General features: G+C 38.0%; 1 protein-coding gene across 1 annotated transcript in view; it reads left to right on the top strand.

The window, feature by feature from the left end:
* The window catches only part of Agbl1 (AGBL carboxypeptidase 1), a 762,772-nt gene that overhangs the window by 401,601 nt on the left and 347,322 nt on the right, over positions 1-13,849 (top strand). The window contains exon 19 of the mRNA XM_076851383.2: positions 410-539. Coding sequence (XP_076707498.2) covers positions 410-539 — 130 coding nt within the window. The remainder of the gene's footprint in view (positions 1-409; positions 540-13,849) is intronic.

The raw sequence follows: 13,849 nt of genomic DNA, 5'->3' as shown, positions 1-13,849 counted from the left end.
TTATTGGACCAGCTGGAAATATCATATGTGATATAACCAACAGCTCAGACTGAACTGAGCTCAACTTAATTATTTGTAGATTCGAAAGGTTTTGAGATTAGAGAAATGCACTGAATGTGTTCTCATGATGTGTATTGTGGGAAACTACATTTCTCAAACTTTGTCTTAAAACTGATAACCCGACATTAAGTCAAGTATGGTTTCCAGTTCCTTTTGGAGCTTTGAATAATCAGGACTCTGGGAGTTTAAGGGACAGATCTGCAGCTTTTTCGACATCTGGAACTGGTGCCAATTGGGCAGAAGTCAAAGGGAAGTGGAATTCATTAGTGTAATTGTCTTGTTGAGTTTTATTTTCTCAAGCTATTTCCTTCTAAATACATATTTATTTGCTTATTGTTTGCTTCTGCAGTCACAGATGCTCACTGAGAGGGGAGGACTTGAACAGACAGTGGCTCTCTCCCCAAGCGCATCTCCAACCAACAATTTACCATGCAAAAGGACTCCTTCACTACCTGTGCAGCATTGGCCGGAGTCCTGTGGTGAGTCACTTCTGTTTCCACATTTGTGCCTGGTTCCTTGTACCCTCCAGGAAGCACACTGACTTCTGTCAAGTCAAGGAAACCAAAGTCCAAAGACTTATGTCTGTCCAGCTCTAATGGGAGGGGGGTTGTTCTTGTGGCTTCCATATCAAACTATCACAAATTAAGTAGCTAAGGACAATGAAAACTTTTTCTCTCACATTTCTGAGGGATAGATGTCTGAAATCAAGGTGTTGTCAGGGCCATTTAAATCCAGCTTCTGTTGGTAGCCAGCAGTCCTCAGTGTTCTTGGCTTGTGGCAACAGAACTCTGGTCTCTACTCCTGTCTTCACAAGGCCATCTTCCCTATTTCTAACTGTGTCCACATTGCCCTGTTCTTATGAGGACAACTGTCACTTGGTCTAATTCAGCATGGTTTCATCTTAGCTTTATTTCATTTGCCAAGACCCTATTTCCAAACAAGATTATGTTCATAGGCACCAATAATTACACATCTTTTGGAGGGACATAATTCATCCCAAATATGGGGAAAGTATTGATGCCATACTCATTGATTAAAAACTGGTTAAGACATTATATTCCATTCCATTTCCTGGGTCTTGACTTTCCTGCTATTTCCCCCCAGTTATTGAAGAAGAAATAAAATGTGCATATTATGAGGTAGTATTTGGAGAAAATCTTCTAGGTGTCCATATTCTTGTTCAACTAATACTACAAAATTCTAGCACTTATGATGATTCTGACACTGTTTTAAGTACTTTCAGAGCTAGACTTTTCTTCCAAGCTTCTAGCACTATGTAATTGATGACAAACAGACTATTAGAAACTAGACTTAAAATAAGAAAGAGGAAATGGCAGTCAAATAACATATGGAAATGCTCATTTATTGACTATGAACTATGAAAAATACTTGTTCATGAAAGTATAGTGGGGCATATGTTCAAATTTAGAGTCCTTACCTAACCTAAGAAACTTACAGAGTGGACACACCAGAGAATGTCCAACTTAATCATCTGTATCATTATCCAGTTTTTAAACATCTACTATGTAATCCAAATGGTGCCATATATATTTATGTGTGTGTGTGTGTATCATAGACCCTTATTTAAATCTCAAAAGAGATTAACAGGTAAAGTGATTTTCCTGAAGTATTGAATGTGGCAGCATTAGAGTTCAGTCCTTGTATGCATTTCCATCCTGCAACCTCACCTTTCTTCATTACCTACTCTTTGTCAGAGCATATTCGGGGTGACCAAGATTATTCCCAGGTTCAGCAATTCCCTAGAAAGACTCACAGAACTCAGAAGGGCTGTTGTACTAATACTACCGTTTATTACAGAAAGGGTGCAGATTTAAATCAGCAAAGGTAAAACACATACATGGCAGGGTCCAGAGGAGACTGAGAAGATTTCAAGGTATTTTCTCCAGAACTGAGAAGTGCTCAGTTCTCCAGCAGCAGTGTAATTACCAACCAGGAAAGCTCAACTCGGTCTTGGCTCCCAAGGAATTTTTTGTTTTGTTTTGTTTTAATTTATGATTTTAATTGTACCTATTTAAGTGGTATAGTGTGATAATTTAATACATTATATAATATGCAATGATCCAATCTGGATAGTTCGCATTCCCATCTCAAACTTTAAAAAAGAAATTATCACATAGACATAGCAAGACAAATGCCTCAAGTTCTGTTTCATATATGGACGCCAAAACAGTCTATCTGAATGTAGAATAATGATTAACAGTGGCTGGGAGGTGTGGTGAGAAGAGATAGAGGGAGATAGGGTAATGGGTACCAAATTATGGCAGGATAAAAGTAATAAAGTCTAATGTTCTACATCACAGTGGGATAATAGCAGTTCATAATAACTTACTATATATTTTATGGGTAACTAGATGAGGGGAGCTTGAAGTCTATAAAAACAATTTAATGATAAGGAGATGGAAATGTTAATTATTCAGATTTGATTAGTACACACCATATACTTGAAATATCACACTGTAGCCCATGAATATGTCTACATATTTTAGTGATGGTAAGTTGTGTAACCATGGAGTGCTTCATATGGCTGATCTTAGTTATTTAGTCCCCCTGCACAGAGATCACATGGATAGCACCAAACCTCCACCATAAATTACTTTGTTGGCAGTGACTATATGGCATGGCCCAGGTCTCTAGCTAAAGAGAAACACTCTGATCCAGCAGAATATTCCAAGGGTGTGAAGTTTATTTCCCAAGAGCCAGTGAAGAGGCAGCTCTTTGAAACATATAGGGTTTGAATATCCCCAGCTTGCTGAGTTAGCCTTTTTTTTTTTTTAACATAGAGAATAAAGTCTTTCTTTCCCTTTAAGAATCCTGGTTCTATGGTGGTTAAATTACAATATCACTGTGCTGACATCCCCCAAGCCTGCATCTTAGAAGACATTATAATCTCTGCTCTTGACCCTCTCAAAGTAAGCTCCTGGCCTGCACGGAGGGGCACAAATCTCATGGTTGAAACCTGAAGGGTATCTCTCTGAGTAGGAAGCTTTAGCCTACAGGAGAAGAGAGAGATTTAGAAGGAAAAAGCTCTGTATCTGATGCACATCTAAATGCACACACATTAAACACACAACAAAACAGGATTCCTTTCTGCTCTGACAATCTCTAATTGAAGAGCAGAACATTCATTTTAAAGCATGACAGGTGAAAGGCTTGTTTAAAAATATAAATAAACATTAATTAGCTATAAACATGACAGCCACAGACTTGTTTCCTGCTGGGACCATCTGAGAGGTGGGTGAGAAACAGCTGAGGACTAAATGCTATTCACTGTGTTACAAAGCTCTCTAATGGGCTCAACATCACCCTTTAGTTACCTGCAAGGCTATATTTAACCAGCCTCCTGCTGGCAGAAAAAAACACTGCCACTTACTCCAGAGTCTGTCCTTTACAGGGAAGACTTCCACTGGGTCCAGATTAACTCTTGATCTTTAATGTGAGAGATTAATGGCAACACTGCCCAACATCTGAGTCACTAGGAAGCCATTTATGGTAGCTCAGAAGTTCTAGCTATTCCAGATGCTACTCAGGCATTTACCTATTTGTGGGTGGATTAATATGAGCTCCCAGGATCAATGAGAATGTGGGGAAGTGAGAGAAAACAGTACCCTGATAGTTCTTGGGATTACTAAAGATTAGACAAATCATTGCGTTTATAGGCAACATGGTAATATTCATAATTATTTCATCTATCCACCCATCCGTCCTTCTATCCATGTATCCATCATCCATCCATCCACCCATCCATCAGCCTATCCATCTGTCCATGCATGCATTCATCTGTCATCCATCCATCCACCCCCTCATCTGGACAATCACTCATTTGTCCATTCATTTACACCATAGATGTGTAATCATTATACTAGGGGACAGGGATACAAAGCCAATTTAAAAGGAAAAGTCTGTCCTATTCTTACGGGAACACAGTTAACTTTGAAAGAAAGTGGACTCATTTCTTCAAATATACTAATATGATACTACAGGGTGCAGACAAAGGCCCATGCAAGGTATTGTTGGAACACAAATGAAGGGTTGAGTCATTTTCTCTCAGGGCCATAGCAAAGCTAGAGACTGTAGGTACCACCATTTGAGCTTAACTTGAAGTAAAAGAAAGAATTTCCCCTGGTAAAGACCTAGTAAAGCAGAGAAATATTCTTTCTTCAAAAGGTATTTAGCCATCACTGAGCTCTTTGGTCTTCTGCCTTGTAAAATTGGAGACATGGTGAGTTTTCTATTCATGGAGTCACCGCGTAGGGTAAAGGAAAGAAGCTTTTCACTTGACCGATCGCAAAAAATTATCTGAAATCTCCAGACCTTTTTGTAATGTTTTTTTTTAATTTTCTTGAACCCAGATTTTTGCTCTTTCTGTTTGCTACCTAGTCTGGATTTTGGATGCAAAAGCCTGAACACAGCAAATTTTAATTATATTCATACACTGGAATATTATTCAGTAACCAAAACAAAATAAAAAATCTGAACTACTGATATACTCCAAACATGACTGGATTTCAGGAACATTATGTTGAGTGAAAGAAATTGGACACTAATGACTACACATTCTGTACTTGAAGTTTAAAATCAGTAAAAGTAATTTTTGAAGGTAGAAATTAGAACAGTTTTTGCCTCTAAGGAAGGATACTGAATACCAGAGTTAGGAGGGAATGTTTAGATTAGTGGACACATTCTATATCATGAATGTGGGTAGTCACTTCTATGTATTCAGGACCTGTGCTTTTTACTGTAGATATACATTTATGAAATTCAAAAAATGTTAACAATAAACAAATACAGGATTACAGAGCTTTAAAATGCAACTAGGAGACACAGAGACTGCCCAAAATAAGAGAGAACAAAGTAGAGTGCTGCAAGTCAAGTGAAAGAATACATCTTTGCCAAAACTGAATAGAAACACTGTAGAAGAAGATGTGTTTAGAAGTCAGCAAAACCAAGTCAAGAGATAAAGCCTGCCAACAGGGAATCCCAGAGGTAAAGACAAGCTGTGCAGTCAGCTCATGGGAGGCATTGAACCCATTCTTCTTTGTGCAGCTCTCCATTAAGGGTCAGGAGGTCCTTGGCCAAGGAGGCAGTCAAGAAAAGCTTTGGTAGTGGAAGAAAGCTCTTAGGTTAGAGTGAGCTCCCAGGGAGCCAGGTGGACAGCCTCTTCTGAGCTGCCATGTTGCAGCTGGCCTGGCCCTTGGGCTGCTGTGAAGAATTGGCGCTTCAGAGTTAGGAGAGGTATTGATTCTCACCCTCTGGGCTCTGGCTATGTGAGTGTGTGTTGGTAAAAGGATTTCAGTGAGCTTTGAAGAGCTCATTGATTTCCGTTTACAATGCACAGGAACTGGGCTGCCTTCTGCCATGGGAAGGGGCTAGCGTATTTTTTCTTTTCTTTTTTCTAGGGTCCGTTGAAATGGAATTTTTAGCTAACTTAAGTTATTTTCCTGGTCTTCTTTTATCCCTCTGGCATGTGTTTTTAGTATAATCAGCTTCTTTTTAAAAGAGACACAGAAGAAGAAGGGGAAAGTGGATGGTGTTTCCCTTCATAAACCCTTGTCTCCAATAGTTTCAGAATGCTCTGGCTCATAGTTTATTTTATCTGTGCCATATTCCTCAGAAGTGGTAGAAGGACAAAGGTTATTTTTGCTTATTTTCAATGCCTTGTGCTAAGGGACTAAATCTAGAATTTGTGTGTGTGTGTGTGTGTGTGTGTGTCTGTTTGTTTTTTGGAGTGGAAATAAATAAATGAATAAAATTTGACTCTATATATTTATTTGCAATTGTTTGTATGCTATTAGAGGTAACAGTAAACAATATATCAAAATCCACATTTGGGTATATGTATTTTACGGACACAGATAATTTAAGTCAATTGCTAAACATTTTTGAATAAAGATATGTTGAAAAACAAAGGGCACTCTTCATTTTCCCTCACTTAGTATCCTCAATGTACCTTCTCTGTATCACAGGGGCTGGAGGTCTGGTGTCTTCCACATACTACAGGGAAGGCCATTTAGATTTTTCAAAGAGGTTTAAACAAATTTCGTATTTTTCATTTTTCATGGGATGGAATGAGGTGAGAAGATGACGTAAAGGGGAAAATGAGGGGAGTTTCCTGGATCAGTGTTTCCCTTCAGCTTTTAGTGAAAGTGCCTCTCGCCAGAGCTGGGAGAAAAGCAGGGTGTGAGGAGTGGGAAAAGGAGGAAGGAGGAAAGAGATGTTTGGAGATCAGGCTAAGGAAGCTAGCTTTCCATGAGGCTGTTCTCTATTAGGGAGGGCCAGAAGTCAAAACAGGATTCAGACATAGACTTGGAGAGGACCTAGAGGTACTTTGTCTGCCTAACATGTACATCCCAGGAGAACTGATTAATGAGTAGAGCAAGTAGCAATGATCCTGGCCAGTGGTGTTGCCCATGGGGCTCATAGTTCTGATACCATAAAGTAAGAGTTGTCCAGAGCAAAGCACGAAACATCAAGACAACCAACAGTTCTCAAAGATAGGAATACAAATCGGGAAGCTGAGGTAAGTCTCCTTTCCTAGCAGGGTAGGTCTGGTGGTGAGTGAAATTCACACTCCCCTAGCCTGAGAATTCACTTTCACAACTTGGAGAACTATTATATTTTGAAAAGAATAGTCTACATTTTTTCTTCTGGTAAAAACAGAGGTTCCCAATAACCCATCTGTACTGATAGGACTTGGCATACAAAATGATAGTTTAATCCTTCTACTTGAGGGCTACGGTACCTGCCACTGAGCAGGTTGCAGGATGATGTCTTCTGGTGGCATCCAGGCTGCTGCTTCTCAGCTTCAATGTCTGTAAATGGAGCAAGGAAACTCTTTTCACTCTTGTGGTACCTGCCAGCCGCTCAATGTACATTGCTCTCTAGAGTGTTGAGCTTACTTCTCATAGACGGCTGGCCAGGCAGAGATGGAGAGCAGAAAACAGCTACTCAGGCTAAGCCAGCAGCTCACTCTTAATTGTATTGATAACTTGAAATATAGCTCTTTATTGTGGAGTCAATGTTTTATTTGGGGAAATTTTTGAACCCCAATTGATCAGAGTTTGAGATTTAACATGTCTCTTTTTAATGAGCAGCCAAGGGTAAGTTGCTTAACTTCCTTTAACCTTAGAAGAGGTTGAATGTCAGCTGAAAAACTTGCATAGTATTTTCCTTTCAAGACTTTTAATTAGCAATTATAGATGTGTGTAAAATCTTAGCATGGTGCTGGCACATCACGGACATCTAAATAAATAGCAAGTGTTAAAATTATTATGACTTACCAGAAGAGTATTAGATATAAAGCAAAGCCACCTGTTAGACTATGTTTTTTTTGTATTAGTTTACATGAGCTTTTTCAATGTTATTGAAATATTTTGGAAAGAAAGACATTATAACATACAAACCTGGGATGGCAGAAAACCTCCTCTACCATTTTATAGTATATAATCAAGGTTTTCACTGTGAGCAGTCTCATAAACTAATTATTGGCTCACTTTGCTGAGTTTAATATAAAAGTATAATATTTAATTTAAAAATATAATATTCTTTTCTAAGACTATGTTAGAACTTTGGTCCACATGGCCCAATTTAAGTGAAAGACTCTTTTTGGGGGAAAGGGAATAGATCATTAAAACCCCTTTCAGGTACTTGTAAGCATAAACTCTACATGTGTCTCTTGTGGTTAACCTCACCTATGACTAGATGTTGCTAATAACTCAGATGAAACATTTTACCAAGGTGAGAATATAATTGGCTCTCTATATCCCTGTGTTTCACATCCACAGATTCAACCAACTGTGGGTTGAAAATATTCAGAAGAAAAATTGCATCTGTACTGAACATGTATAGATTTTTTCTTGTCATCATTCCCTAAACAATTCAATATGTAGTATAATGAATATTTATGAAGTATTTACATTGTATTTAGATATTAAAAGTAATCTAGAAATGATTTAAAATATTCAAGAGAATATTTACAGGTTATATGCAAATACTGTGCTATTTTATATAAGGAACTTGAGTATTCATGGATTTTGGTATCTATTGGGAGTCCTGGAACCCATACCTTGCAGATACCTAGGGACAACTTTGTGGCAGTTGACAAAATAACTGGGAAATAGAATCTTGTAAAGTGGGCTCTTTGAAGGCAATTGAACATATCACCAATATCATTCTCTCATCTCATAGAGATGTTTACCCCCTTCAGAAACTTGGACCAAATGCTGTCTGCACAGTATTGTGCACAAGTGGAATCTTCAGGGCTTTTAAATAAGCCTTGTTTGGTTTAATTGAAAGTGTTGCTTTTTTAGGTTGCCACCATTTTCTAAGGAATTTGTCTCCTCTCAGCTCCAGCCTTGTCTTCATTTTCCCATGACAATGGTATAAATAATGTAGTGGTCTTGCTGCTGGGCAAGAGGAATGAGACCCAGATGTCAGGAATGGAAAGCACAGCAGTGCATAGCTGGCAAAGCAGAGCAGTAAACACAATCAGGGATAGGTGATCCATGGGGAGCAGGAGACCACCGAAGGAGTGGTTTGAAATAGGATGGAGTAACCTCTTGAACAAGGGGCTCACTTAAATTGCAGAAGATTCAGAATGAGATCAATTGAGGCAGAGGAAGGATGAAGGATGAAGACCATAGCGATGTGGTCCTGATCACATTCTTGGTTGAGTAAGAAATGACGGAACTCATGTTTGCATGAATTAAATTAACCTTGCAATTTAGCTCAGAGAAGAATTCCATAAAAAGGTCTTAGGAAGATGTATAAGAGCTTGGTTTCAAAACCATAATACAATCCAACCATATACTTGGCTGATGAGTAAAGTGAGACACAGAAAGGGGAATCAGTTTAGCCATGGATCAGAAGCTAAGTACTCCTGCTCAAACAAAACCAAATTAAGCTACAAAACACATTTAAATCTGCATCTATTACTATGTCCTTGCCTGGGGAAAAGCATGATCTTTGCCTATTCATTTAATCCTGAAATCCAGGTATTATTCTTAACCTCTTCCTCCTTAGCCTCTAATCCATCCAGTCTCCAAATCCTGCAGATTTTACTCTTTGCTCTCATAAAATGTCCTTTCTGTACATATTTTCTCTACTACCTTAAGCAAGGCTTTTGCCATCTCTTGTCTGGCCTCAGTCCCTCCAGTTCATTCCTAACACTCCTGATCTAATGATCTGAGTTTTTTCTCCTCCATGCTCAAAGGCTTCTTCAGCACCTACAGAATGGCATACCAGTGTATTAATGGTCTGCCTACTACTTATATACTTAAGAGCCTATCTTCTTTTATTGTATGCTCTGTATCTTGAATTATTGCAGTTCCTCAAATACATAGCTCATTTCCCCCATTTTCCATTTACTTGGTAATATTCATCTTTGATATAACACCCTTATCAATCCCAGGACCAGGACAGCATACGCCTTTGGGATGCCATTCATTTGATGTGCAGTGTGAACACTGCCCCTCAGATGTATGCAACATGTCCTTAATTGAACTCCCAGAGATGCCCATGCTTATCTCGACGTTAGCTCTCCACTTGCTTTACATACAACCATTTGTTGGCTTGCTGGATTATCCCAACAAAGCTCCTGGATGAGGCAATACAGAAAAATATTTTAAAACATTGCCTCTGAATTAGGGCAAATTGAAGTTCAAAAATTTAATAGCACACTTGATAGCAGTGCAAGCTTGGGAAAGTTATTATTTTATCTAAAATTTGTTGTTCTTAACTACAAAATGGGGACATCTACTTCATCACAGCATAATCTATATTATTATATGTAAAACAATTTATATAACATCCATCATTTAAGTTTTTACTATTGCATAATTACTGGGTTATATTTTTCTTAGGTTTTAAGCACAATATCTGGAAGTTTATAAATCTTCAGTGAATTAATTATCATTATTGTTGCTATGGAGGGCAGGATTGTGTTATATTAAAACTTTAATTTCTCCTGCCATATAGCAACTCACAGGGAATATTAGTTGAAATAATTGACAAGTAAACACGTTGGGACTATTGATTAACCTGTAGATATTAGAGAGCCCTTACCAGGCACATTTTCTATTAACCTGATGCAGAAATTTACTGGAAGAACATATCAGTATTTTATCTTTCAGTAGAAAAGAAATAGCTTCCTCAACTGGAATAACGTGATAATTTGTCTTGTAATTGCCCCCTGCAATTTGGAGGAACACATGTTTCTTATAATTAACAGGCATTTATTTTTAGGGATGTCATTGGAGCAACAAGCAGAACAATTCTCCTTCTCCTTCATTCTGCACCCTCAGAGGCCACTAGAACTCGTAGGGCTTAGCAGTGCTCATTCCCCAGGTGAATAGGTCTACAATTTGTCATTTACCTTAGCTTTCCAAGTCTGTAAGGATCTTTAAAAAATAAATAAATAAATAAAAGCTCTTTTTTTCCAGTTGAATTCAGCATTTAAGTCTTGCCTGTCGCCAAGTCGGCAAAACTTCAGCTTTATTGAGAAATCTGTTGCTAAGACACAATCTGAATTTGTTTGCATACTTTTCTTAAGAATGTTGGGTATTTATTCACAAAGAGGAACTGAGGTATAAGAAATCAAGGTTGGTGAAATTTCAGGATGGTAGAGGATTAAACCTCAAACTATTTTATTGGTTCCTGTAGACCAGGAGTTTTCAAAGGATGGTTCTGAGACCAGGGCTACCAACATCACCTGGGAACCTGTTAGAAATGTGGATTCTTGGGCTTGCCTCAGACTTACTTGAATCACAGAATTGCTGGGTTCAGTTCAGTGCTCAGTTCAGTGATCTGCTTTAACAATGCTTCCAGGCTCTCGGATGACTATTACTGTTTGAGACCCATTGCTCTAGAGTCCAGACTAGAATATTATGAAAGCCTCATTAATCAGTGGAAATGGCAAAAGGGGAGACTATTCCCTTTCCTGAAAAATCCTGAGATAACTTCACCTGAGGCAGATGCTTTGATAGAAAATATTTCTTTTAAGACCTATCACACCTACTCTACTTTACTGCTCTGAGTTAATTAACTAGGGCCCAATATCAGCATAAAACTAGAAATAAGTACTCACTATGACCTAGGAGGAAATAACTTGCATACCAAAAGAATTATAAGCTTTTGAAAACACATCATCAGAAACATGGCAATGTATGTACAAATGGATTCTAAGGGTACTTTACTAACAAGGGCAGAACAGACTGCTGAATATTGACTGCCTTCATCGGTATGAATACGCAATTTAGAGTTAATCTGTCAACTTGAACAGCTAGTGGTGGATCTAACAGCTCAATTTGTTGCTTGACTGAATATTGTGCTTGACAGTAGCCTACATTCAGTCAGGTTGAGATGCTGGAGCTCCCTGGAATAATGGGAGCAGGCAACCAAAGTTTTAGGGAGCTGGTGATAGGTACTGAGTTTATATTGTAAGACCTGCCCACCCACCTTTCTTCTTTCAGAGGGCTTGAAAGATAACTCTATCTACCAAGATAGTGAAAATACACAAGTGAGCAGAGCATCTCCATCCATGAAAAACTCTGTAGTTATCTTTGAAGGCAAGAGAGATGCTACCTTTGAGACGAGGTCTTTTTGGGTACCAGGGATTGAGCTCAGGGGTGCTTGGCCACCAAGTCACATCCCCAGCCCTATTTTGTATTTTATTTGGGGACAGGAGTCTCACTGAGTTGCTTAGCAGTTTGCTTTTGCTGAGGCTGGCTTTGAACTCGTGATCCTCGTGCTTCAGCCTCCTGAGCCACTGGGATAACAGGTGTGCACTACTGTGCCTGGCTAAGAAAAGATCTTTGATTTTCATATACAGTATGGAATCTCTGAGTAAAAGAGGCCAAATGGTAGCACTTAACCATCAAAGATAAGATTAATACATAAATTATCACAACCCTCTTTATCCCAGATAATACTTCTTATTCAAGCATCTACTTTCACTGATAATTAATGTAGCTATTCCAACTTTCTTTTGTTCATTGTTTGCATAGTATATATTTTTACTTTTAACTCATCCATTAATCTTACATTTAAGATGGATTTCCCATAGAAGGAATATGTTTGATATTGCTTTTGTATCCAATCTGACATTCTTTGCCTTTTAGTTAGTACATTTTGACCATTAACATTGAATGAAACATGTGATATGTTGAAACTGGGATTTATAATTTTGCTAGCTATTTTTATAAGTTTAATTTATTTTTAGCATTGTCTATTACAATTTCTCTTGTATTACTTGAGAATTTTTATTAATCAAATTTATCTATGCGTGAACTAGTACTTATGTTCTTTAGAAACATTTTATTGTTCACTCTATTATTTATAATACCCATCTTTAATTAAACAGAGTCTACCTTCAGATAATATACTGCTTCATTTATACTATAAAGACTTTGTAGCAGTATATATCCACTTTATATTTTCTGCTATTTATTTTAATACATTTATTTTTTATACGCTATGACCATTCTCTGCATTGTTGCCACTCTGCTTTAGACCATCCATTATGTTTTAAAGAAATTAAAACCAATAATGAAGGGAAACTATTTTGCCTTCATGTGTTTTATTTCTTAGTGCTTTCCAAGTGCATTGATTCAAAGAGACTGTGGCTTTTTGAAACCAAAATGATCTTTGGACCCTCAAACTTTTCCACATCAGGAATCAGAAAAGCTCAGTGCTTGAACTCAAGAGGGGCTGTATTCTTCAGTAACTTTTTCATGTGTGGCCAAGAAGGAAAATGGAAAACTAAGCAGATCTCAAGGGTAGAGTAAAGATCTATAGAGAAAAAATTACTGGTGAGCTGCTGATAGGAGCAGAATCAGTTCTCAACTAGCCAGCCCTGCCTGCAGATCTAGGCACGTCCCAAGTCTGCCTGGAAGCACTGCAAAATTGTTTTGGACAATAAACTTCCCTGTCTGTCCAATTTAGTCCCTCCAAACATGAGTGTTTATTGGGGATATTGTTTCATTATTCAACCACGTGTGTAGGTGTTTGGAAAGCAAAAGATTTGCCTTTAATGTTTAGGGATCAAAAGTTATGTTTGGAATATAAAGACTGAAATGAGATCTTGTACTGAAAGTCAGATACTGTGATACGGTGGAACATTCAGTGTATCTTCCTTAGGGAGGAAATGAGAGCATTTGTCTGTAGGATGGAGGGGATCATATATAGTTAGACTAAAACAAAAAATGATCATAGCACTTAGCTTTTGTTGCTTAATAAACCACCTGAGAATTTAGTGGCTGAAACAAAATCTATGCATTATTTTTAATGATTCTAAGTGAGAGTCATCCAGGTAAACTTGATAATTTCCTTGAGGCTGGATACTCTAAGGTGGATTCATTTCCTTGTCTGCTGTTGGCTTGATATCAGGTAGGAAAATGTGGATGTTGACAGCATGCCTCTCATTCTCCAGCAGGCTAGCCAGGGCTTGTTCACATGGCATTGTTGCAGGGTTCCCAGCAACATCAGGACAATTAACCCAAGTGCAAGTGCTTTATAATCTTCTGCTTGCATCATTATTATTGGCCAAAATATGCCATATAGCTCTTAGTGGTAATGGAGCACAGTTTATTGTCAAGGTCCATATGTATGCAGACCTGGAAATAATTTATGGTCATCTTTCTAAATTTTATTATTTTTCTTACTGTATAGGGGAAATTATTTCTCCTATAAGATGATAAGATTGGCTTTGATGACAAGAGTGACTTTGATTGATGGAATGTGAGCAGAGATGATGTTCAGTAAAAGCTTTAACAAC

The sequence above is a fragment of the Callospermophilus lateralis genome, chromosome 3, assembly GCF_048772815.1.
Source record: "Callospermophilus lateralis isolate mCalLat2 chromosome 3, mCalLat2.hap1, whole genome shotgun sequence".
Lineage (NCBI taxonomy): Eukaryota > Metazoa > Chordata > Mammalia > Rodentia > Sciuridae > Callospermophilus > Callospermophilus lateralis.
Note: the sequence above shows the minus strand (reverse complement) of the source record. Positions and strands in the feature narration are given on the sequence as shown.